This window comes from Anthonomus grandis, chromosome 1 (genome assembly GCF_022605725.1).
Source record: "Anthonomus grandis grandis chromosome 1, icAntGran1.3, whole genome shotgun sequence".
Taxonomy (NCBI): Eukaryota; Metazoa; Arthropoda; class Insecta; order Coleoptera; family Curculionidae; genus Anthonomus; species Anthonomus grandis.
The window spans coordinates 12538227-12565307 of record NC_065546.1 but is presented as its reverse complement, the minus strand read 5'-3'; the positions used below and the strand labels follow the sequence as shown (position 1 = coordinate 12565307).

Below are 27081 nucleotides of genomic sequence, written 5' to 3'. Positions count from 1 at the left end.
ATCTGACGTACATCACTCCATTAGTCCTGAATAAATTATATTTAGATTCATCACTAAATACGACTTTCTTCCAATCAGCTACAGACCAGTGGACATGAGATTGGGCAAAGTGAAAACGAGCCCTGACGTTCTTCTTTGAGAGTAACGGTTTTTTGGCGGGGCGACGAGCAGGTAAGTTGGCATCAAGTAATCTTCTCCTTACGGTACTGGAACTAAGGTTTACTCCTCCACCGTCTTTTAATTTTGCCAAAATTTGGGAAGAAGACAAAAAACGATTTTCTTTGGAAATTCGTAGCAGCTGCCTATCCATCCTCAAATTTGTTTTTCTGGATCTACCAGGAATGGGCGCGGGTGCAGCTATTCATGTAAGGCGAAATTTTTTGCAAACTCTGGATACGATTGACCTGTGAAGCCGTAAGCTTCTTGCAATGTCACTCTGTCTAACACCATTTTCGTAATGCTCCACAATAATTTTTCTTACATCACCAGAGACGGTTTTTGAGCGACCCATTTTAGGTTAATTCTGAGATTCAAAAATAATAACTTTACAGCAGGTAAATCGATATTTAACTGATAAAATAAGTGCGAAACAAGAATGTTGCTATATTTATGCACATTGTCTAAATAAACAAACATGAAGTTCCTTACTCTGCATTGCCATTCTTATGATATCTCGGTATATTTATAAATAATACAAAGGCGTGTACTTAAAAGTAAAGAAATAATATGGAATAAATAAAGGAGCAAATAATATTTTTGAAAACATCGCTTGTTGCTATATTTATGCAAAATACTGTATAATTTATGTAACCAATGAAATATAAACCTAACGTTTTTATTTACTATATGCTAAACATTAAATTTATTTGTAATAGTAAGGACAAAACACAATTATTTTAAATATTTTTCATTTAGAGGTTGAATAATTCTCACTACAACTGCTTTACGTTTGTTTATCTTTTTATATTTTAATGCTCCATGTAAATTTTTATTTATAGGAAAACTTCAAAACTAACCTTAATGGTGTTAAACAAAAAGGAAAATTTATATATAAATACGAAAAAGCCAAATATCACATAACAAAGTAAACTCCTAATACCTCTCATGATTAGTGATTAGTACGTATACATCTCCGTAAGATAGGGTTATGGTTGTATTGTTAGCAAATTATGCAGCATTATACGAATTATTTGGTAGCTTATTTATATATCTAATATCCTTGATTTAAAGTTACTCCTATAAGAAATATACGGCTTCTTCTCAGTCAAAAGTAGCTGCAGATCATTTATCTCTAGAGGCATTTTTTAATATTTAGTATTTTACTTCAAATATTTATTTATTATTTCCTTATGAGAGTAACTTTGCTTAGAGATTGGTGAAGGAAGATTATTATCCTATATAATACAGCACAAGTTATTTTCTGTCAGAGTTTTTAATCTTAGTCTTAAGACTGTTATAATAAAAAGTAAAATTTCAAATTAATATGTTTTTACTTTTTTTTATTTTAAACAAACCATCATTAGACCTACACTATATATTACAATAAATATTAATATACGTTTCGTAATTGAAAACAATTCTTGGTCATTTCCTAATAGATAATATTTTGCTTGAGAGGGCTAAAGGAGTACTATCATCCTGAATAACATTAATTCTTGCTGAAATTAGTTTCACGCTCTGTTTGTCTTTTAATATTTCCACTAGTTTTTGTGTGAATCTTATACGTGCAAAGGTAGTTTTTGGGCAGTTAGTAGTTTCCTCAGTTTGAAATCTTTTTATATTTCTTAGAATCTTTTTTTGATGCAAGATTTTTTTCGTTTTTCAATAGCTTTAAAGTATGCGTACATAAGACTCAAATAATTAATAGTTCTTAATGTGTTTTTTACCCTTGCAAGGACTGTTTTCTGTGATGTTTTCTTAGAACTTTACTTAATATAATATATATCAATATTATCTTATAAACTCTATTTCCCACCCAACGTCTAACAATAGAAGAAAACATTTAAATAAAGGTGAACAGTCTTCATTTAAATTATGCATCATAACTTTTATATGGGTTTATTGAGTTTTCAATAAATTAACAAAAACTCCTGTAATGGTATAAATCAATTTTAATTCAGGTATTGAACTGTTAGTTTTAATTGCAGCAAAACTCAATTTATAAAACTCTCTTTTTTTGTGAACATAGGTTTGTTATCAAAGATGCAAAATTATTGCAGATCAAACGCGCAATTAGGCCCAGTTATAGATTTTTCAGTGCGTACAAAATATGAATCCAAAAAAATTACTACATTCCTTGCTTATTCAGTATATATTCATAGAAAACTCTGATTTCATAAATATTTTTTTAGAAATATTTTGTCAAAATTCAAAACTAATAGAACGATCTGTAGTACCTCCTTAAAAATATATGGTTTCTATTTGTGATTTGGATTTCAATTAAATAATATAAATCTAAACTAAAACAAGAGGAAAAATTTAATCATTACGCAAATCACATCGTTTCATCAAAAACCCAAGCGATAACACCGCGACTACACCAATCGCGGCGCGCTAACCATATTGTCACCTTCGCGTCAAACAAGAGATAAAAAAGTGGTAGCATATAAATTAATATGCAACAATCTCAGCGCTAGTATTCTCCTTACACTATACTCCTATTCGCCAGGAGCTAATAATACCGCCCAGTCATTTTTTTTGCATCTCAAGTACAAACTATTGCTATACTCGCCAGTCGAGCCTTACTAGCCTTTCCGAATAGATCAAATAAAAATAGCGAAAAGGAAATTGCTTTTTCAGTGTCTTTCAAGTTTTCCCTTACGTAATTTTTTTTTGCCTGTGGTGCGAATGTGTATATTTATTTTTAGCTGTGATATATAACATATATATATTTTTTCCAATATGGGTGATAAGATCAAAAGGCTAAAAGCTGAGGACAGAAATGACAGCTATAACAGGTAAATGTTTTTTTATTTAAATTTGAAGTGATATTATTGAAAGTTAAAGCAAAAAAATTGATTGTTTTTTATAAGATTGTTTATTCTGGCGTTATATTTAAATTAATTAGATGTTTTTTTTAAACACGTCTAAAAAGCCTTTTTAAGTATTCAACAATATAATAATAAGTGTAGCCAAATAGGGTACAACTTAAAAACTTATCATTAAAATATCAATTTAATATAATACAATATGCACTCAAAATTCAATTGTTCCCAAAATTTGTTTGTTCTTGAAATTTTTAAATTACTTTAATAGATTAGGCTTAATGAAATATATTTGAAAGTGATTAATACAATGATAATAAGGCTTGAAAAGGATTCAATTTCCAGTAAAATTCCACTAATAGTCCACTATACTCTAATCACTATTCTTACAGAAATAGGATGTTCAAAATCTGTTATATCTTTTTTTTGTCATAAAAACCATTTTTAGAATGTTACACCAATCTACATATAACAAATGTTAATAGAATGTGCTAATGATATTATGATTGATATGTCCTTGCTTCGATGGTACTGTAATGTGAACAGAATTTTTTTGAATTGGTTTTTCTTTTTTTCCGTTTTGCAATTTTGCAGGACTTTTTATTCTGTTGTTGTTTTTTCGATTAGATTTTGTGTTAAATTCTTAATGAAAAATCAGAATAGTACCTGATATAAAAATGTATTTAAACATTCTATTTAAAAAAAAGACAACAAACAATCTTTTCATATATTTAGAAATAAGTTATAAAATAAGTTTTTTACATATTAATGTAGGTACATATATTAAATTTTTTGATAAAATAAGAAAAGTTTATTATATGAAAATTAAAAAAGATTTTATATAAAATGATGAAAATTTCGTCAAATGACAATTTATTTAGTTAGACAAATTAAATCTTATCATAATTATTAAAATAAAAATAATAGATAAATAATATAAAGTAATTTCGTTTAAAAAATTGTACAATATAGGTTTGAAGTTATCTAGTAAAGATAAATCCAATTTTAAAAAGATTAGAATTTTATATTATAGTACTTCGACAAGTTGTACTTTTAAAACAAATATGTACAAATTTATTTTTAAAAAAGCCTTCCTAAATTTAAACAGTGGTAAGATATTCATATAATTTAGGAGAAATTCAAACTAAATTACTATAGTATCGAGTACATCTAGTGATATGTTGGCCAATTATAAATAAATAATATTAATAATTATTAGATGCGCAAATTAGGCAGAAACACAGAGTGCTTATAGATGACAATGTACCCACTAGTTTTAAACGCATAATTGATTGTTTTATTTATAGGATAATTTCCTATAAAACTTAAAATTTCCTCACTAAATTTTTAAATAAAATAATATGCGCAACAGGAAGATAAAGACACTTAATTTATTGCGTCACCTTAATTATTTTATAACTTATAAAATATCGATTTTTGAAAATGTTTTTTATGTAATATAGGCGAGCAAGGGCATCTTAATATTGCAAAACGTTTTTTTAACCATATTGAAGCCATAGACGTAATTCTTAATACAAAGCAAAGATAATATATAACTCATAATATAATAACATTACATATGTTCTTGCAGTTTTTTAACTATATAAGTTATTGAAATATATAAAATAAATTATAAATAAAAAGATTTAAAAAAAATAAAAATATTATTTACACGTTTAAGAAAATTATAATTAACTCTTTTCATAACTTTTGCATCGACTCGAAGATTATTTGTTATTCTTTTATGGTATGTACTTTCTATGCATATATCTTTTTGACAAAATAACAGTGTTTTTTTAATACATTTTAAGAGTAGTCGCATTTTACATTTATCTACTAAAATATTGTTTAGTCGTTTTCATAGCTTCATAAATCACACTAATACACTATTGTTAAACTTTGACAATATTTAAGTTTTTATTGCTTTCTTCATTGTTGTTATAAAATATTAATATGTTAATAAAGAATATACCAATATCAAAGTTTATAGAATAAAATAGTATTCTATTCTGTAAACTTTGCCAATATGTTACTGGTATTTGGTTATTATTAAGATAATTGTGTAAACTTAAACAAGAAATTCGAGAACGTGTTGATCAGGGACTAAGCACCGGAGGGATAAGTTTTGTAATGTGCCTACATTTTTGAATTTTTATTTATGAACAAAGAGAAAGAAACTTAAACTTTATTTATGCATATTCGGGTTTCGTATCCTAAAAAAGCCCTTAATCTAAATTTTTTAAGTTATACATTAGGCAATGTTCATAAATTATAAAAAAATCGATTTCCATTACCGTCTGAAATTAACTTTACCCTCCGATAGGTCAAAATCGGACAAATTTCGGACTAAGGTAATCAATGGGTCTATTTTGATCTTATGTGGTGAGATTTTATAAAGACCATTTGGAGACACCTTATATACTTACTTCAGCATTGTATTTTCAGTACGTTAAAATTAACTTAGAATTTAAAAGAAAATATTAATATTTATTGGTTTATTAATTTAATATATTTTTAGTCTATACTAGAAAATTATTTGCAGTAAAAAAGTGTATTTCTCTAATTATAATAATAATTGTTAACTGCATAAAAGAATTTTTTTCCAATTGCAATTGACCAACTGAATTTTTATAAAAACAACAAAAAAGTGTATTATTAAAATATTTGATTTAATATCAAGATCAAAGTGACATTTTTACCCAAATTCATCATCAATTCTTCAGTGAACCAGTTGTATCTAAAACATACACTATTAAGATTAAGCAAAATATCAAAATATCATACAATTAATAAAAAATATTTCATTAATGAACTAATATTCTCAATATATATGAGTGTTTGTGTTATAATTATAAGTTAATACAAGCAGCTTTATCATTTTTTAAGCATTTAATTTTATTTGCAGTTTTGTATGCAAAATTTATCATACAATGGATTACTATTACAAATTCTAAGAAGGAAAAAACTTTCTTTTATTTTATAAAGTTTTTCTAAATGTATTTTTTACAACCAATAAAAGAATATATATTTTTGATTTTTTTTTGTATAATTCGGGATTAATATCTCAAGGTCAGCTAAAGTAGAGAACATATTTTGTATTTTGATCCTTACTAAAATACCAATTTTAAAATTTTAAAAAGGCGAAATATTTCAAGAGAACTGTGGACTAAACCGAAAATTTAAAAAAAATCGCCTTTTAAAAGTGAGTTTTTTTTCTTATTAATTTTACGCAGACAAGGTGGAAAGTAGCAATGAAAAAGACTACTTTAGGTTGCAGTTTTACATCAGAAAAAATATTTCGAATTTTTGTTTTTTTTTCGGATCCAAATATATTCAAAATTGGTTAGCAGCATTTTAATAAACTTTCCTATAATTTAATAAAAAAGACTTACAATTTTATCAGTTGTAATTTTTTAAAGTAGATTGCTCCTTTTGAGATAAAATAGAATATAGTTCATATTGGAAAGGTCGACAGAAAAGCAACTTGTATGAGTAATTTATGGTATTTCATACATTTATTACTTATACAATAAATAAATACCTAATGCACCTATTACAGAAATCAAATAAATTAGTACAGAGACTTCTCTTAAAATATTAACCATTTTCTTACTTATTTCAACAATATCCGTGAAAAAGTTTTAGGGTATTTTAATATTTTTCTAATCACGACTCAAGATGAAAATTCTTATAAGCTTTCTATATATAAGACTATTCCACTGACTCACATGATTTAACAAAATAATATAAAGTTTCCTTAAAATGAATACAATTTGAAAAATGTTTAGAAAATAGCGACACCTGCTAGTTATGATGGAATTTGGTGAAAAATTATTTTTAGCAAAAGATCTTGTCCTTGGTTAACAAAAATAAACGTGTGGAAAATTTTGTTCCCGTTAATGGCCGCTTAGTCAATTTATACATTGAAAAATGTGTTTTACCGTAAGTATTTCATGACGGATTATATTTGAAATTTGAAAATATATACATTAATGGAGGAGATTCTTTATGTATGTATGTATGAATGTATTTAAATTGAAAATTAAATGGTAACTATTTGATTTCGAGTAATTGTATATTTTTTCCTAAACATTTTTAGATGAAAAATGGATTGTCACTGCTTTCTTAAAATATTTTTCATATTAAATTTATTCGCTTTTGTTTTTTTCTTTCTCTTGATATTGTAAAAATATGATAAAAAAACTTTATTTATTTATTTATTTTAATTAATTCATTAAATGAAAAAGACTTAATTGTTTTATTCAATTTCTCGAGTAATTATTCACTGATTAATATTTTACTTAAAAAAACCATACTTAGATTCGCATAAGCGCTTACTGCGAAAAAATTTTTAAGAAAACCCATTTCTTTAGCAAAATTCGAGCATCTTCTAGTAAACAATATCAGACGTTTAAGATATTTACATTTATATCAACAAAATGTTTATTGTTTGTCAAATAATTATTCTCGACTCTGTATATTATGCCACACAACATTTTTAAATAATTATGAAAAAATAGATTAAATACATCAATTTGTTTTATAAATGTATTTGCATTATCTAACAGTCTGATTAATAAAACCCAAAACAAATATATGGTAAAATTTATTTACGATCATTTTCAACTAAAGTAAAACTCGTTTTTCATTAAAAAAAAGCATGACAAGTCCTCTCACATCTACTAGTTCAATGTCAGACAACATAACAGAACCGAATACTTGTTATATCTTTGATCAGTATTGGAGATAATATCATCGACTTCAGTTTAATGCATTTAATAACATTTCTTGTTAATTAATACCACAAAATTTGACAAAAAGCTTATTAAATATTGATGGTGATTAATTACCTGAAATATTTTCATTTTAAAAAGGTCTCCTCCACTTAATCATAAGCATAGATTTAAAATAATATTTTAGCAGTTATATAAATACCTTGATAATCTATAACATATAAAAGAATCATAATAATTTAATGCAAAAATATCTCTCAGGAAGCAAGAAGTGAGGGACCATAAGAAACTTCTCTGACTTGTTTTAGAGATCTTCATTAACTATATCTTAATTATATCTTCTTAAATTATCAACATATTATCCAGATTTCTTGTTAAAAGTTAATTTTAACAATTTATTTTATTTTATGATTTTATGGAATCGAAGTTTATGGTTGTCAAACGAATAATACCTTTTTTCTCAAGTAAATAATTTTTGCCTGAACTTTCTCCCAAATCCCAACATGTGTTTTTACCTACTTTTTAAGAAATGCCTTTGTTACCAGTTTAGCTTAAGTGCACTTAAAAATCCATTTTTCTCCTCAAGTTCACTTAAGTGTTGGCCCCATGACACACGTGCATCCCACATTTTTACCCAACATTTCACCCCGAGTCCCACGAGAAAAAATCAGTATTCACTCCGTCGCCGCAAAAAGAAGTACCTACTCTCGCGCCCCCGAAACACAAGGTATCTTTCACCAGTGAAGGAATTCACAAAGCTTAAAGTACCGAGAAAATAAGTTAGTCAAGAGCAAGTTGGCGCAAGCAATTCCTCTCTCTCTCACTCTCTTCCGTTTAAGTATTTGTCTAAAGTTCATATATGTATACCTAATTGTTACGATAAAGTAGTTTAAGTTATGTAAAAAGGTCTATAGTGAATAAGTGTGCGTAAAGGTGGAAAACTGAACTGAAAGTGAGTGCAACAGTGGTTGTCAATAGCTGCACAAACCAAGGTGACGTTAGTGCTAATGCCGTTCCTGGTTCCTGCTAAGTTCCTGCTATTGGTCTTGTGATTCTGGAAGGCTGGTAACGTCAACTAATATTGTAAACCCTGGTAAATAACTAACTTCAACATTGTAAATCGTTCATTAGTCTATACCTGTTAATTATTACTAACCAAAAGGTACAATAAACCCTTATGTAATCGTAAATCACAACTGTGTAATTTATTGAACTGGACCTATGTCATCGAAGGGCTCGTCAATGCAGTAGCCGTTGCTCGAGCAGGTATAGGTAGGTTTTTAAGAAACCCTAATCTATATTCATGGTCCTTCGAGCCGGATCTTCCCAAGTTGTGATTTTACGATTCATCTAAGCAAAAACAAAACATACTTCTTGTGTAAAAAGTATATAATTGGTTCCGACATATGTGTCGGTGGTCCTTCGAGTAAACAGTATTTTAGTTAATTACTTACTAACAAACCTTTTAGTTATTTGTCCCTTGTTATTTTGTTATTTTCACTTGTTACTTGTTATAATTGTTATTTGGAAATAAGTAGCAACTCACTTTTTACTTTTTCTTTTAAATTGTTTATTGGTAATTAGTTTATTTTCTCTTAACAATTATTGTTTAAATTTAAAGAAAATCTATTCCCAAAAAATAAGCATCTGGTTGTCTCGTAATTTTTTGTGTTTATTCTGTAAGCCTAAAACTAAAAAGTAAAATGACTGAAGGAATAGAAATATCAGTAGAAGCGTTGGTTAAAAATCGCGGATATTTAAAGGCTAAAGTAACACGAATTGTTAATTGGTTTTTAGAAAATAATGATAGTATACATGACTTTTTAGAAATTCAGGTACGTGAAAGTATGTTAACCCACGCTTTTAAAGATTTTGAAGAGGTAGAAAAACAAATTGTAGTTTTAGATATAAGTAAAGTAGACAAGGATGATGTAGAAGACAAATACTTAACGTGTGTTGCTAAAATGCAACGTAAAATTTTAGAACTTTCCCCGCAAGCGCCAACTCAAGTAAGACATATAGTTCCCCAACACTCTCATTCCCCAAATGTTAGTTTGCCCCAAATTAGCATACCTCCATTTAACGGAGACATCACTAAATGGAATGCCTTTTTTCAACTTTTCTCTACCCTTATTCTAGATAATCAATCTCTCTCTGATATTCAAAGATTAATTTATTTAAAATCTTATTTAAGAGATGAACCCCTAAATTTGGTCGATAATTTACAATTGACCACTGACAACCTCCAAATTGCCCTAAATACCCTTAGACAAAGATATGATAATCAATTATCAATTATTTTTGCCCATATTAAAAATTTAGTTGACATTCCTATCCTAAATAAGGTATCCTCACACACACTTAGGGAATTTATAGTTTGCATAAAACAGAACTTTGATTCACTGAAAAATCAAAACATTCCAGTATACCACTGGGATTTAATTTTAATTTATATTTTTTCTCAAAAATTAGACTTTGGCACAAGAAAGGCATATATATCCGAGAGAGGTTCTCAAATGCGCTCTTCCTCACATGTGGTCCCTAAGCTTGAAGAATTTCTAAGCTTTTTAGAAAAGCGTTGTTCGGTGTTAGAAGATCTCTCTGAAAGCCCTTCAACTAGAAATTATTCCCATGGACGTTCTTCTCAACACAACACTCCCTTTGTTAAAAAAAATTCACACTATGCTCATGGTAGGCAACGCCAAGGCAACCAAGTCATACCTCAAAACTCTCCTCAAAACTCTCGCTCACATTTTGTTGCAGGACAAAAGTGTCCCTTTTGTGAGCACCCTGATCACAAAATTTATACTTGTTTTAAATTTAAAGATCTTAGTTTAAAACAGAAACAGGATTTTGTTAATCATAATAATCTATGTTTTAATTGTCTCGGTTCAAGGCATCAAGTAAAAACCTGTACATCTCAGAGGTGCCAGATTTGTCATATGAAACACCATTCTCTTTTGCATCCAATGGATGATGCAGCACAGCCCTTGCAAAGCAGAAATTCACATTGGAGGCCAAATCCTCAAACCCAAAATGAACGATCTCAAAATTTTAACAGAAATTCGCTTCTCATAAATAGCTCCCATTCTCGGAATCAAGGTTCAAGCCAAAGCTCCTCTCAGACTCAAGAACCACAAATCCCAAGCACAAGCAATGAAATTAACTCGAATCGCCCTCACGCTAATAAACCTGTGATTTTGTCAGTTTTCGCCACTGAAGATAATGAAGTTTTATTAGGTACTTCATTGATTCAAATACCCGACAAGAATGGTCATTTTATTATTGCAAAGGCAATATTAGATCCCGGGAGTACTATATCAATAGTAACCCAATCGCTGGTTCAAAGACTTGATCTCTCTCCTAAGACGCAGCCAATACAAATCTCTGGTATTGGCGGCAAAATTAAGCACTCTAATCACGCAATTTCCCTGAGAATTCATTCCTGTCACAATCACGATTACTTCCTGAATGTTAACTGCTGTGTATTAGACAAAATTACAGAAAAATCCCCTCACTTTAAAGTCAACAAATTTATGTTGAACCTTCCCAATAATACACCGCTTGCAGACCCCTACTTTGATACGCCTTCTACAATAGATTTATTGTTGGGAGCAGATGTATACTACCACATTCTTTCAGGCGAATACACCAAGGTTAACAACGACTCTTTAACGTTGGTAGGTACCTACTTTGGCCACATTCTTTCAGGATTAATCCCCTCCCAAGCTCTCGTTCACAAAACCCCTTTGGCAAATTCTAAGAATTGCTTTTTAGTGCAATCATTAAATTCAGATTGCTCACTGGACTCATTAATTGAGAAATTTTGGTTACTAGAAGATGTCTCGCCCACTCACGAAAAACCCCTATCCCCTGAAGATTCTATGGTTGAACAGAATTTTCAAAATACCACGGTATTTAAAGATGGTCATTTTCAAGTCGACTTACCCCTTAAAAGGCCCCAAGAGTCACATCCGCTAGGAGAGTCATATTCATTAGCCAAGAAAAGGTTTCACCACTTAGAAAAGCGTTTTCAAAAATCTCCTGACCTTTTTCTTGAATACAAAAAATTTATCGGTGAATATATCTCACTCAATCATGCACGAATTATTCCCCTTTCCCTTAAAACTGAAAATCACAAAAATCGATACTTTCTGCCTCACCACTGTGTAATTCGTGAGGACAGTACAAGCACTAAACTTCGTGTAGTGTTTGACGGATCTATGAAAACGTCTTCTGGGCTATCACTCAATGACGTAATGCATAAAGGATATACAGTTCAACCTGAACTGTTTGATATTTTACTTAGGTTTCGAAGTTTTAAATTCGCTCTCACTTCTGATATCGAAAAAATGTATAGACAGGTGCGCGTTAACCCAAATCAAACTTACCTGCAAAATATTTTATGGCGCGACCATCCCTCTCAGCCAATGCAATGCATTGAATTACTCACCGTCACTTATGGCACGAACTGTGCCCCCTATTTGGCTACACGCACCCTGAATGAACTTGCCATTATTCATAAAGACGATTATCCTCTTGCGTCTCAAGCTATTTTATCTCAATGTTACGTGGACGATGTTCTCTGTGGGCAAGATACATATGAAAATTTGGTAGAATTACATAGGCAGCTGTTGGAACTTTGCAAGATTGGAAATTTTCACTTACATAAATGGTGTTCAAATAGCAATTTATTTTTGTCCAAAACTTGTGATAATGGGTCCCAAGAAAGTTTCACCATAGAAACCGAGGGAATTTCAAATAAAGTCCTTGGTGTAGGCTGGAATCCCGACTCAGATGAGTTTTTTATCTCTTTACCTGATACTAGGTCCGAAAGCATAATTACTAAACGTATAGTTTTATCTAAAATTGCGCAAATGTACGACCCCTTAGGATTCATAGCTCCCATTGTTGTAAATGCTAAATTAATTATGCAAAACATTTGGAAAGAAAAAATTAATTGGGATGAACCCCTGAAAGAACCCATTTTAACCCAATGGACCACCTTTATTAAAGAGCTTCCCCAACTAATGTGTTTAAAAATTCCACGTTTTTTCCTAGCTAATAATAATCCCAGTTCACTTCAAATCCATGGATTTTCAGATGCCAGCAGGAAGGCATATGGTGCGTGTGTGTATATAAGAGCCCTTTATCCTAACAAAAATGTCTCTTGTCAACTTATTACTGCCAAAAGTAGAGTAGCCCCGATAAGAGAAATTACAATTCCCCGCATGGAACTCTGTGGAGCACTTTTACTTTCCAATTTAGTCACTCGTGTGTGTTCCATATTAAAAGAAAGATTTTCAGTTGACAACATTAATCTTTGGACTGACTCTGAGATTGTACTTGCTTGGTTAAATGCCCACCCTTCTCGTTTCAATGTGTTTGTAGCAAACCGCATTTCTCAAATTCAGGTTTTATCTCAAGACTGCAAATGGCGTCATATTCCAACTGCGGATAATCCAGCTGATCATCTTTCTCGCGGATTTACCGCAGACCAGATTCTCACCTCTACGCTTTGGTGGAACGGCCCAAAGTTCTTACTGGACCCGAATTTAAATTTAAAAATGTATGAAAAGGGACCTTGCTCCACTGAAGAAGAAGCAAGAAAAGCAAAAACGGTCTTGCTTGTTAACTCCGAAGATTTCTGGATAACACTTTTTAATCGGTTTTCTAACTTCTCGCGATTGCAACGAACTATTGCATTTATACATAGATTTGTAAATAATTGTAAAGGTAATGGTAAAAAATTTTATGGTGCTTTAGCTGTAACTGAATTAAAGGCTGCAGAAATTTTTATAGTAAAGCAAGTTCAACACCAAACGTTTTCAAAGGAAATCAGTGAACTAAAGTCAGAAGAAAGAAAAATTTCAAACAAGCAAGTCCTTAGGTTAAACCCCTTTATCGATACCTCCAATCTCATAAGGGTTGGAGGCAGATTATCCCAAGCACCCATATCATTTGATCAAAAATTTCCAATTTTATTGCCCTCAAAAAACCATGTTGTTGGACTCTTGCTGAAAAAAGAACACATTAGGTTAGGACATGCTGGTCCTCAAACGATATTGTCAAATATTCGTCTTAAATACTGGCCGCTAAATGGATTAAGAGAAATAAAAAAGATCTCTATAAACTGTTTACAATGCTATAAATTTAAGCTTAAAACAGGAGAACAAATTATGGCAGATCTCCCTAAATCCAGAGTTGTCCCTTCTAGACCGTTTTTAACAACAGGTGTCGATTTTGGAGGACCATTTATTATTAAATCGTCATCTCTTCGACGCGCCAAAATTGAAAAGGCGTATATCGCTTTATTTGTATGCATGGTCACTAAAGCTGTTCATTTGGAGCTAGTATCAAGTCTCTCTTCACAAGCATTTTTAGCATGCTTTAAACGTTTTATTTCAAGACGTGGATGCCCGGCAACAATTTTTAGTGACAATGGTACAAATTTCTCTGGTGCCAGCAATCAAATTAAAGAAGTTTATGACACGCTTAAGTCACAACAGACACAAGAGCAATTGACTGCATTTTTCTCATGCCATGAAATACAGTGGCAATTTATACCTCCTTTCTCTCCTCACTGGGGTGGTCTTTGGGAGGCAGCTATAAAAAGTACTAAACATCACTTACGAAGATTAATTGGAAACCAGAATTTAACCTTTGAAGATTTTTCCACTATTTTAGCACAAATTGAGGCTATTTTAAACTCCAGGCCACTTCTTCCCCTATCAGCTGATCCACTGGACTTAACTTGTCTTACCCCTGGACATTTTTTAGTTGGAAGTCCTCTCGTTTCGTACCCTGAGCCCAATGTCTCGTCAATTCCTGAAAACCGCTTAGATCGTTGGCAAAGGTTAAGTCAGATTCAACAATTCTTTTGGACTAGATGGACCAAAGAGTATCTCAACAATCTTCAGAATAGGCCTAAATTGATGTCCCCAGTCCCCAATATTGAAACAAATGACCTTGTTCTTCTTAAAGATGAGAACACCAAACCTCTTGATTGGCCGTTGGCCAGAGTAGTAGACACTTTACCTAATAAAGATGGTAAAATACGCTTGGTAAAAATTAGGACTAAAAATGGAATATTTACTAGAAATATAACCAAATTATGCCCGTTGCCCAAATCTGATAGTAACTTAGTTTAACCATAGTATTTCTTGATAAGTTTTGTCTATAAGTTATAATGTATAATGTTTGTTGAAGGCAAAGCCTTCAAAAGGGGGGAGTATGTTAAAAGTTAATTTTAACAATTTATTTTATTTTATGATTTTATGGAATCGAAGTTTATGGTTGTCAAACGAATAATACCTTTTTTCTCAAGTAAATAATTTTTGCCTGAACTTTCTCCCAAATCCCAACATGTGTTTTTACCTACTTTTTAAGAAATGCCTTTGTTACCAGTTTAGCTTAAGTGCACTTAAAAATCCATTTTTCTCCTCAAGTTCACTTAAGTGTTGGCCCCATGACACACGTGCATCCCACATTTTTACCCAACATTTCACCCCGAGTCCCACGAGAAAAAATCAGTATTCACTCCGTCGCCGCAAAAAGAAGTACCTACTCTCGCGCCCCCGAAACACAAGGTATCTTTCACCAGTGAAGGAATTCACAAAGCTTAAAGTACCGAGAAAATAAGTTAGTCAAGAGCAAGTTGGCGCAAGCAATTCCTCTCTCTCTCACTCTCTTCCGTTTAAGTATTTGTCTAAAGTTCATATATGTATACCTAATTGTTACGATAAAGTAGTTTAAGTTATGTAAAAAGGTCTATAGTGAATAAGTGTGCGTAAAGGTGGAAAACTGAACTGAAAGTGAGTGCAACAGTGGTTGTCAATAGCTGCACAAACCAAGGTGACGTTAGTGCTAATGCCGTTCCTGGTTCCTGCTAAGTTCCTGCTATTGGTCTTGTGATTCTGGAAGGCTGGTAACGTCAACTAATATTGTAAACCCTGGTAAATAACTAACTTCAACATTGTAAATCGTTCATTAGTCTATACCTGTTAATTATTACTAACCAAAAGGTACAATAAACCCTTATGTAATCGTAAATCACAACTGTGTAATTTATTGAACTGGACCTATGTCATCGAAGGGCTCGTCAATGCAGTAGCCGTTGCTCGAGCAGGTATAGGTAGGTTTTTAAGAAACCCTAATCTATATTCATTTCTTATAGCTTGTTAATCCCACATAAACGAAAGTTGATAACTTAATAAACGTTATTGAGTCTTTCGGTAATTTTGGTTAATTCTTGTGCTCCTAATATTATTTTCATCTGACAAGAGTTGATGTAATTTGAAGATACTTGCAATTATTTTTCTACAAGTTTATACAAAACACAAGTTATATAACAATTCGCAGTCCAAATTGAAAACTAGGCTATTTCTAATTAAAAAGTTCATATAACATGAGAACTGATGCCTCGATATTTTTGAGTAATTCTAGCTTTTGTTATTTTCAAAAAACAAAATATTAAATTATTGGTCTTTCATTTGCAGTATGTTTGTCAAATTATTAGTTTTACGTTTTCCACGGTTTGCAGTTTTCCTTTGTATAGTTCTTTTCATTAGCATTAGACCTACAAAAGGAATGATCTTACATGACATAAGTATCATATTTAAAATACTCTATTATATCAGTTTCTCTCGACCAGCAAAGGTTCTGGGTGCCGAAATCAATGTATTAGCTAGCAACTAATAAGTATAAGTGACAAGTTAACAAGAAAACGCTAGCCTTGCCTTGTACTAACTACTGTCCGACTTAAGTTAAATGAAGAGATGGCCGAGACGTGTGACGTTTTATGGTTTAGCGGTAACCATAAGATAATCAGGGAATCAGTAAAGCATTGTCATTCTCTGTTTAACTTAATGTTTTGCCTATAGCATTTTGTTGCATATTTATGCATGAGTTTTTTGGACCGCTAAATCTATATGTTCACATATTTTATAAATAATGTTTATTAATTCAATTTATAACCAAATAAAGAGAAAAAGTATTCAAAGTCAAAGTCTCACAAATCAAGCGTCTATTTAAAGGGTTACGCGTTTCGCCGCATCATCGCGCAACATAGGGCATCATCAGACCTCAATCAAATTATGAAAATTAAATATTAAGGAACAAAACGTTAATTAATAGTAAAGATATACCTCATCTAAATACAAAAACTACACACTTACTCTCACTAACATAAATAAAAATATGAAATATAATATGTCCACACCATCGTATACCGTTATTGACTAAAATATGAATGCACCCAAGCATAGTTTAAACCTACTGGATTCTATACAGAAGAGAGCTATTCGTCTTATCGACAAACCAGAACTGACAAAGAGTCTGGATCGTCTGGAGCACAGGAGAAAGGTGGCTGATCTCTGTTTATTCTACCGTTATTATCACGGTAAGTGCTCCTCTGAGCTGGCAGGCCTGATTCCACCCAGGGCTGTTCCGGCAAGAAGGACGCGTCTAGCAGTTGCGGCTCATCAACATCGAGTCCACCTGCCTACCCCAAGGACGTCGCTGTATCGGGACTCAGTCATCTGGAGAACATCTTCTTTGTGCAACGGGCTTCCACCTCACATATTTCCCGACGCATACAACCTACAGCGATTCAAGATAAATGCCCACAAATATTTTCGCGCAAGCACCACTCCAAGAGTGACATAGGACTTTCCTCTTGTGCTTGTGTTTACCATAAAAAAAAATGAATGAACTTTAAAACGCCAAATATCACCGAAATCCAGTACATTTTATACATATTATCTAATAAAGAACTAAAACAAATACAGCCATAAAAGAAAAAAAAATAAAAAGTTTTTTTTAAAAATTAAATAGGGATCGAACCAGAAGACCATTGGATCCGGAGTCTGAAGTATAGACCTTGTCGCCAAACCGGGGTATTGATATAGTATACGAGTGTTTACATAATATGAAAAGTGATAAAACGATGTTAACAAGATTAAAATTTATTGGAGATTATTGAAATTGAGATTAAATTCAACATTAAAGATATCATTGACACAATTTAATATTGGGCTTCTCTAAGCTTTTGTAACATCCAGCTTTTCAAGAAGATCTAGTTCTTTACCTTTCATACACTTATGCAATATAGTTACATCATCCGACACCGAAAAGTTGTGACCAGTCGATAAAAGATGATTTGCAAAGGCTGACTTTGTTTCTTTAATATCGGTGTTCTTATAATTGTTAAAAAGACTTATATGTTCTTTCACACTAGTGGAAATCCTTCTACCAGACTGACCAAAATACACAGCGGAACACTCATCACAATTCGAAGAGTACACCCCAGATTTTAAAGTTTGCTCCGTTTTATCCTTTGTGTTTAGCAAGTGCTTTTTCAAATTGTTTGCAGTTTTAAAAGTTACGGAAAGATTAAGATTATTTTTTAAAAAAAGTTGTAAGTTGGAGAGATATTGAGCCGAAAAATGTTAAAGATTTAAAAAATTGGAGTGTAAGATGTGGTAGAGGAAATTATATATAAGTGCATAATCATGTACTCGAAAAAAAGTTTATTTATGGTAGAAAATGGAAAACCGTTGTTAACTGCAAGCTGCTTTATTATGTCAAATTCTTTATAAAAAGATTCCTGGGATAGAGGAAGGGTGAACATCCTATATAACAAAGGGTTAAACGAAGCAAATTTGTGGATATGTGGGGAGTTTGAAGTAAATTGTATGATGTTGTCCATTATGGACGGTTTCCTGTATATATAGGTACCGAATTCGATTTAATTATTATTCCTGGTTAGCAAAAGGTTCAAGTAAGGTAAACTTTTGTTGTGCTCCTTTTTTAACGTAAATGAAATTCTATCATCTAGACTGTAAAATTTAAGAAGGTGGAAAATTGATCGTCATTGCCTCCTTAAACAAGAAAAAAGTCATCAACATATCGTTTATACGCTATTATATGTTCGGCCAAAGAACTGTTCATAATTTTGCACTCCAAGTTATTTATAAGCCTATTTATATTTAAATGTGATTTTGTAGTAACATTACGCGAACACTAACAATAGAGTCATATGATTGTTCTCTTCTTTATTCTACTATTTCTATAATTTATTCTACTTCCTCGCGAGCGAAGTTGCCGGCTTAGGTTGGTTTTCTATAATTTATTACTATAGAATATTACTTTATTAGTAAATAAAGGTCTTAGATATTCAAAAATATGCTTCCTGTTAATGTAGTATACTGGTTTTCTGAGGTTTTTACGAAAATCTTTGACTCTACATATTTTCATAATTTATATTCTTGTTTATTGCTATATAAAGTATTATACTTATCAATGAAGTTTCTTCAATAAATCATACATCTCAAAAAAAAAACACCAATCAAAAACCACCACCAAAACGCCACATTTCTCCATAGCTAAGAAATTAAAAGATCTGTTTGTGTTTCTCGTTTAATAAAGGAAAGTAGTTTTAGTCCTGATAAGCTATGACCCTATTTAGCAATTAAAATTAAAAGAGATCTTTTCACATTTTCTCAATTCATAGTTTATAATTTTTACGTATGGCTTTATAGTGAAAAAATTACCCTAGAAAGGCTTCAAAAGAACTCTTAGCTTAAAATTATTAATAAGTAGGTTAGCAAGTGACCTTATTTGAGCTAAGTCATGATGCGTTCTTCCATGTGATCATTTCTTTTATGTGATTACATTTAAAAAATCAAAGATTTTTAAGTGGTTAAAAACAAATATTATATCTCGGCTTCTATAGGAGCTATCGGGGAAATTCCAAGGGTTTTGTCTTAGTTTTGTCATATTGAATTCAACGAGACCATACGCAAGGTCGTAGCTTTTATAATAGCCGAGATATGGCATTTTTGATGCCTATTTTTGGCCTCAAAAACGAGGTCGAAAAAATACTATACGATTTCTTAGTTCTGCTCGGATTCCCTTATAACCCGGTGTTTTCGTGATCTACGTGATGGGAACAATCCGCTGGTATAGTTAGTTCGAATTCGAAAAAAAAATATTTTTTTTTTAAAAATCGATACGTCATAATCGATAAAAATCGATACGGGGGTATACCCGAAAAACGGAAAAACTCAAACTTTGAATTGTTTCTAGATACTTTGACCGATATTCTCTATAAATTGGATAAAAGATAAGCTAATAATATTAAATTTACTATTTAGAGAAAACTTTAGGACACAACCAACGTGGTATATTATAATTTCAATTTTCTCACTATAAATTATTTAATACTTTACTTTCAAGTATTTTTTTAATTAATAATTAATTAGCGCCATAAAAAAAACTAAATCTTTAATAAATTTTAGCTTCAAAAAATCAGAAAAATCTGCCTTCGATGATAAGAGAGTTCTAATTTTTTTATACTTACAGAGAAGCTTCTATTTAGAATGCAGCAAAATAAGAAATTATACGTAATAAAAGAATAACTATTCAACCCATTAAAATTTAATAACATAAAATTATTATTGAAACCAGTGATTGGTGAAAAAGTACGTATCGATTTTTAAAAAAAAAAATATTTTTTTAAAAAAATCGATACGTGGGGGTATACCCGAAAAACGGAAAAACCCAAACTTTGAATTGTTTCTAGATACTTTGACCGATATTCTCTAAAAATTGGATAAAAGATAAGCTAATAATATTAAATTTACTATTTAGAGAAAACTTTAGGACACAACCAACGTGGTATATTATAATTTCAATTTTCTCACTATAAATTATTTAATACTTTACTTTCAAGTATTTTTTTAATTAATAATTAATTAGCGCCATAAAAAAAAACTAAATCTTTAATAAATTTTAGCTTCAAAAAATCAGAAAAATCTGCCTTCGATGATAAGAGAGTTCTAATTTTTTTATACTTACAGAGAAGCTTCTATTTAGAATGCAGCAAAATAAGAAATTATACGTAATAAAAGAATAACTATTCAACCCATTAAAATTTAATAACATAAAATTATTATTGAAACCAGTGATTGGTGAAAAAGTACGTATCGATTTTTAAAAAAAAAAAATATTTTTTTAAAAAAATCGATACGTGGGGGTATACCCAAAAAACGGAAAAACCCAAACTTTGAATTGTTTCTAGATACTTTGACCGATATTCTCTAAAAATTGGATAAAAGATAAGCTAATAATATTAAATTTACTATTTAGAGAAAACTTTAGGACACAACCAACGTGGTATATTATAATTTCAATTTTCTCACTATAAATTATTTAATACTTTACTTTCAAGTATTTTTTTAATTAATAATTAATTAGCGCCATAAAAAAAACTAAATCTTTAATAAATTTTAGCTTCAAAAAATCAGAAAAATCTGCCTTCGATGATAAGAGAGTTCTAATTTTTTTATACTTACAGAGAAGCTTCTATTTAGAATGCAGCAAAATAAGAAATTATACGTAATAAAAGAATAACTATTCAACCCATTAAAATTTAATAACATAAAATTATTATTGAAACCAGTGATTGGTGAAAAAGTACGTATCGATTTTTAAAAAAAAAAATATTTTTTTTAAAAAATCGATACGTGGGGGTATACCCGAAAAACCCAAACTTTGAAGGCTGATATCTCGGCTTCTATAGAAGCTATCGGGAAAATTCCAAGGGTTTTGTCTTAGTTTTGTCATTTTGAATTCAACGAGACTATCCGCAAGGTCGTAGCTTTTATAATAGCCGAGATATGGCATTTTTGATGCCCATTTTTGGCCTCAAAAACGAGGTCGAAAATATACTCGATTTCTTAGTTCTGCTCGGATTCCCTTATAACCCGGTATTTTCGTGATCTACTTGATGAGAACAATCCGCTGGTATAGTCAGTTCGAATTCGAAAAAAAAATATTTTTTTGAAAAAAATCGATACGGTATTCTGACTGAATAGATTCAGAGTGGCTTAATAAGTCTTTAAGAAATAATATATTTTATAAAATTCTCTACTTATTTTTGGAAAATAATCTAAAACCTCAAAACTCTGTTTTTAATCAATATTCTACTCTCATGTTATTGTAAAAACTTAAAAATAAATGAAAAATGCAACAAAAGTAGTAGGTAATCAGCTATATCAACCAAGACGCAACAACATTAAATGTTTTCAATAGTTGATTAAAACGCAATAAGCTTTTGGCATACTTTGTAAATATGTTTTTTACTATAAACGATTCCATTGTTAACTGAAAGGTATTAAAAATTTATGATATTTTTTATAAAAATCGCTTTCTTTATATATATTCAAACATTTACAGCTGATTTAGAAAAAATAAATATAATATTCGCATTTTTAATTTTCTTGCCTTTGATTATTAATATTGATCTACTAATTACATTGGCAAATATTATCGACACAATTATATTATATCCACTTAGCTATCCTTGTGTTTAAAGATATACAAATAATTTTTCATTCAAGGTTGAATTTTTCAAAAATAAGATTTAATTGTTTAAACAAATGTTTTGTTATAACTCTCGCTTCATCGATAACTGTTGATAAATATCTCTTAAGTAAATGTAAGTAAAATGCAAATAAACTTCAAGAATATAAACATCAAAATTTTCCAGCTAAAAAGTGGCAAATATTGTTTTAAAAAATTTAAAGATATTTTGTAACTTAAAATTAAAAAAGGTTAACTTAAACGCATTTTTTTTATAGTATAAGTTCTTGAGTTTAAAAAAATTTTTAATAATTTTTTAAATTTGAATATTTGTATCATAAAAATTATTTAAAATTTAAGATTTAAAATATTAATTTAAAGACATGAATTTAAAAGAAAAGATAAGCAAAACAACTTAGTAGTAATTAGCAAAACAACTGTATTAAGTGGGAGAGCTAACAACTTAACTTGATATAATATGGCATTACCTTATTTCAATTATATAACTTCAGTCTAATGCAATCAATTAGATTGAACTGATTTTTCCGTTTTTATTGCCAATTAATTTATTGGATCAGAATAAATTCTTACACTTTTTAAGCGTTAAAAGGAAACAAACCTTAAGATTTAAAATGTTAAGAAAATGCTTTTTTTACTGTTTTTGTAACATTTAGGCAAATTCGACTTTTTCACCAATCACTGGTTTCAATAATAATTTTATGTTATTAAATTTTAATGGGTTGAATAGTTATTCTTTTATTACGTATAATTTCTTATTTTGCTGCATTCTAAATAGAAGCTTCTCTGTAAGTACAAACAAATAGAACTCTCTTATCATCGAAGGCAGATTTTTCTGATTTTTTGAAGCTAAAATTTATTAAAGATTTAGTTTTTTTATGGCGCTAATTAATTATTAATTAAAAAAATACTTGAAAGTAAAGTATTAAATAATTTATAGTGAGAAAATTAAAATTATAATATACGACGTTGGTTGTGTCCTAAAGTTTTCTCTAAATAGTAAATTTAATATTATTACCTCATCTTTTATCCAATTTTTAGAGAATATCGGTCAAAGTATCTAGAAACAAATTTATCCAAGTAAAATCTAGAAGTTTCTACACTAATTTTTAGGTAATTATATTGAATTTTTTTAATTTGAAAAGTTAATAATAAAGAATTTTTGCCCATGATTTTTCATATTACGCAATTGATTAAAGTTACACTTAAATGAAAAAGTTAGCGACATTAATTTAATATTTTTTTAAATTTAAGCGACCATTAATATGGTCATAAAAATCAATAAATTTCTGGGTTTCCTTGTATTTTTGATTTATTTTTTATAAAGAAACACATAGAACATCGAAAAACTGGATTTAAAAACCTCCACATACAAGTGTATATAATCTGGCTAATTCGTGTTGTCGACAATGTATTAACAAATTGCAGTGTTAAATCTTGTGACATAGATTTAGTGCTGCAATTTAAATTTCGTTAAAAGAGAGACAAAACCAAATTAAACATAGAGAATATCAAGATAGCACTTTGTCAATTGATGTGTTTTATTAATATACTATTAATTATCAACGACTCAACGATAACGTCACGAAATTATAATTAAAAAAAATTATAATTTCGTCATAAAAGATAAGATTTAACTATTATTCTTACCAAAATATGAAGACATTTTATACATAAAGTTATAATAACAAAAGTAAAAATTTGTTTTCCTGGGTTAATCTAGATTTTTCAAATTATATTGTTTTTTGTAGTTCATAAAATTTAGTAGCTTTTATGCAGCCACTACTACTCCTAATAATTTAAAATTTTATATAGAGCTACACCTACTAATGAATCAATGATAAGAACAAGTAAATACTCGCAGCACAGTTCACCTGTATTTTGAGTATAGGCGTATTTTCTGACTTTTTTATTTATGCTTTTTTATGCAGTATTTAAAGCATCTCATAATAATCTTTCTATAGTATAAATCTCAAGCACTCTTAGTACTTGGTCACTGCTTTATTTAGACTTTTTTAAATTTCAATTTAAGATTGTTACCATAGTTTTTTCCCTATAAGACAGTAAATGAGTGCAATAAAAATATCAAAACATAATATAACTAAATATTACACTCACAATATCTAAAAAGCAAATGTTTTATTACTACTTATTTCAATGACTTTCGGCATTCTTTGCCAAATTCAACAATTTTCTTAAGGCACTTTTTAACTAATACAAAAGCACATCTATAACAAGTCATAGTGTATTGAATTTAAACTAAATCCTTACCTCATTAATCTCATATAATAAGAGTAAAAACTAAAGTAACAATTTAATTATTTAATAATAGATCACTATAAACTGAGCGCTAAATAGATGAGCTAATTGAGGGGATCGGCAACGGTTGCCAATTATTTAAACAATTGAAATAATTATTAACTTGTCTCGCCTTGATGATTAAAAAATATTATTTCTGATAGACTTGTTTGAAATCATTTTAAAAGTTTCCGCTGGCAATTTTTAGGTGATTGATATCGTATTTTTAATACATAACTGTCTGGACCAAAATAATATACTTGTATATAAATTTAAGTTTGATGTAGAGTTGGTTTCGATTTAAGGAGATTCGAACGAATTCAATGATCTCTTTTATTTTAATTAATTTTATTTGTTATATAAATTTTAATATTATGGATGTGGTTAAAAACTAGGGTTAATTAAATGATTTTTTGAAAGACATTTTTCTTGATAATTAACGACCGAGTTAAATTCTTCTAATTAATTTTGGGATTAGATATTTAGTTAGGTATTTCCAATTCCCAAAAATACAAGAAAATGTTGGTCTTCAAATAGAAAAATTATGTCTTTTGAAAACCATTGTCTGAGATCTGAAATCGATAAATAAACAATGAAAACTCAGTTTTATAGGTCGATCAATTTCTTAGTCTTGTAAATTTTTTATCTTAAACTAAAAATCAAACAATAATTGTTTAATAAATTATCTTAATTCATATTTAGAGTGATCAATAAAATCCGTTTTAGGCGTTAATCAGTGATTAATTAATAAAATTATTTTCATTAATAATGTTTCAATAACTATAATTTCTTGCCCAAAAATTATATTTTTTGATGATACGACTTGCATTTTTCTTTATTTGCATTTTCATTAGGGTAAAAAGCGGCGAATATTACACGACATAACAAAATTAGGAACTTTATTATACGCCCACAGAATCCATAAAAATTGTCATACTCCCTATTTCAGTACGTGGAATATTTTTCATGCGGTTTCGTCGTAATTCGTTACCCATTAAACCGACAATATAAGGATTATAGCTACCAATATATGGATTTCCAATAAAACCTCTGCTGATTTTTCATAATCAACAAGATGCTTTTAAGTCTACTGAAATAATTAATTTTGAGATTTAAAACTGGCGCATTTTTGAATCTCTAATTTATGTATTTTACTATTAAATAGAATTAATATTTTAATTTCTTTTATTTAATTTTTTTATTATGTTGATTCTTTCTTTTGTTTTTTTAGGAGACAATTTATGTAAAAAATTTTTTTATATTTTACGATCAAAGAGACAACTTTTATTTTATTTTTTGATAATTAGAATATAATAACTTTCTATGCCTTTAAAGTGATACTATTCCAAAAATTTAAAAAAATCAGTAAATAAAGTTATGATTCACATGTAAAAATTAAACTGCACATTCAAAAGGTTTCTACCATAATAATACAATAAATGTCAATTTTTAGTCGCAATAAAAAGAATTTTCGCTCCAATAGTTTAACTCGTAAACAATTTAAAATAAGATTTTACCAAATTCTAAAATGCTTTTAGAAAAAATAACAATTATACCATCGACGTATTCTAAATTTGCTAAATTACATTATTTTTGAAAATAATTATTATACCATTAAAGTACAACAATAATTAAGTAAACGTATCTACATACTACGACTTTTAACCATAAATTTTAATATATTGAATTTTATCACATTAAAAAAATATATTTTTTTACGTCTTAGAATATTATCACTTTAAGTGCTTATTTTTCCATGTCAGTATATATATTTTCCTTGCGCTTTAGAACCACATATAATAATAAAAGTCAAATAAATTGTAAAATTATCATAGTTTTTTTTCTCTCTTAGTCAGTTTAGTAATAAAGAAAATTTTCCTGAGAAATATCGATTTATAATTGCATAATATAATGTACTAGGTGCCAAATTGATGAAGTCATGATTGGGTATCCACACCGGTTTTCAGAGGCTGATACTAGCTGCTAAGAAAATAAATACTTTTATGCTTGAACTTTATGAATTATTTATGTTGTAATGAAATAAAAATATAATAAATTATAACACGTATGATGAAAAATTATTTTAGGAAATTTATATTATACCAGTATATATGATAATTATGTCATCAAAATGAGTTATATATTTTTTTATGATTATATTAGTTTAAAAGGAGAGAATATTACATTTGTCAAAAATTGTTTTTAATAAATCTACCTAGTTGTTTCAAAATCTTTTTAATAGATTTTATTTACCTACTTAAGATAACTAATTCTAACATTATTAGTAGCTATAAAAAATTATTTTAAAAATTTATCAATACAGTTAAAAAAATCTAATTACGTAATTATCTGCGAAAATGTTTAAATAATTTTTTTTACAGTTTTTCGGCGGCTATTAACTCCAGGGAGCAATTAACACCAAAAACAAATGCACATACATACGCCATCGAGCTTAGTGAAATCAAAAGAAAAGAAGCCGGTGACTATGACCCATATGACCATAGTGATATTGAACATCCCACTACGTAAGTATTTTATTTTATGACTTGGTATTTTGATTTATTTGATGATTAGCCATAAAACTTAATTGGCAATTAAATATTATTGTCAAGCTATAAAACATTTCTAAGATGAAATCAAAGTTTTAAGCTTTATTTTGATACTTGAAAATTAATTATGGATGC

At 29.4% G+C, this 27081-nt stretch overlaps 1 protein-coding gene across 3 annotated transcripts in view; it reads left to right on the top strand.

Annotated features, from left to right (window-relative positions):
• LOC126743920 (proton-coupled amino acid transporter-like protein CG1139) overlaps positions 1-27081 on the top strand; it is a 105841-nt gene that overhangs the window by 35093 nt on the left and 43667 nt on the right. For 2 of the 3 annotated variants that reach the window (XM_050451237.1, XM_050451390.1), the window contains exon 2: positions 26779-26922. In XM_050451237.1, coding sequence (XP_050307194.1) covers positions 26779-26922 — 144 coding nt within the window. Of the gene's footprint in view, positions 1-2610; positions 2958-26778; positions 26923-27081 lie in introns of those variants that run through there. The other variant, XM_050451313.1, reaches the window with a different exon arrangement.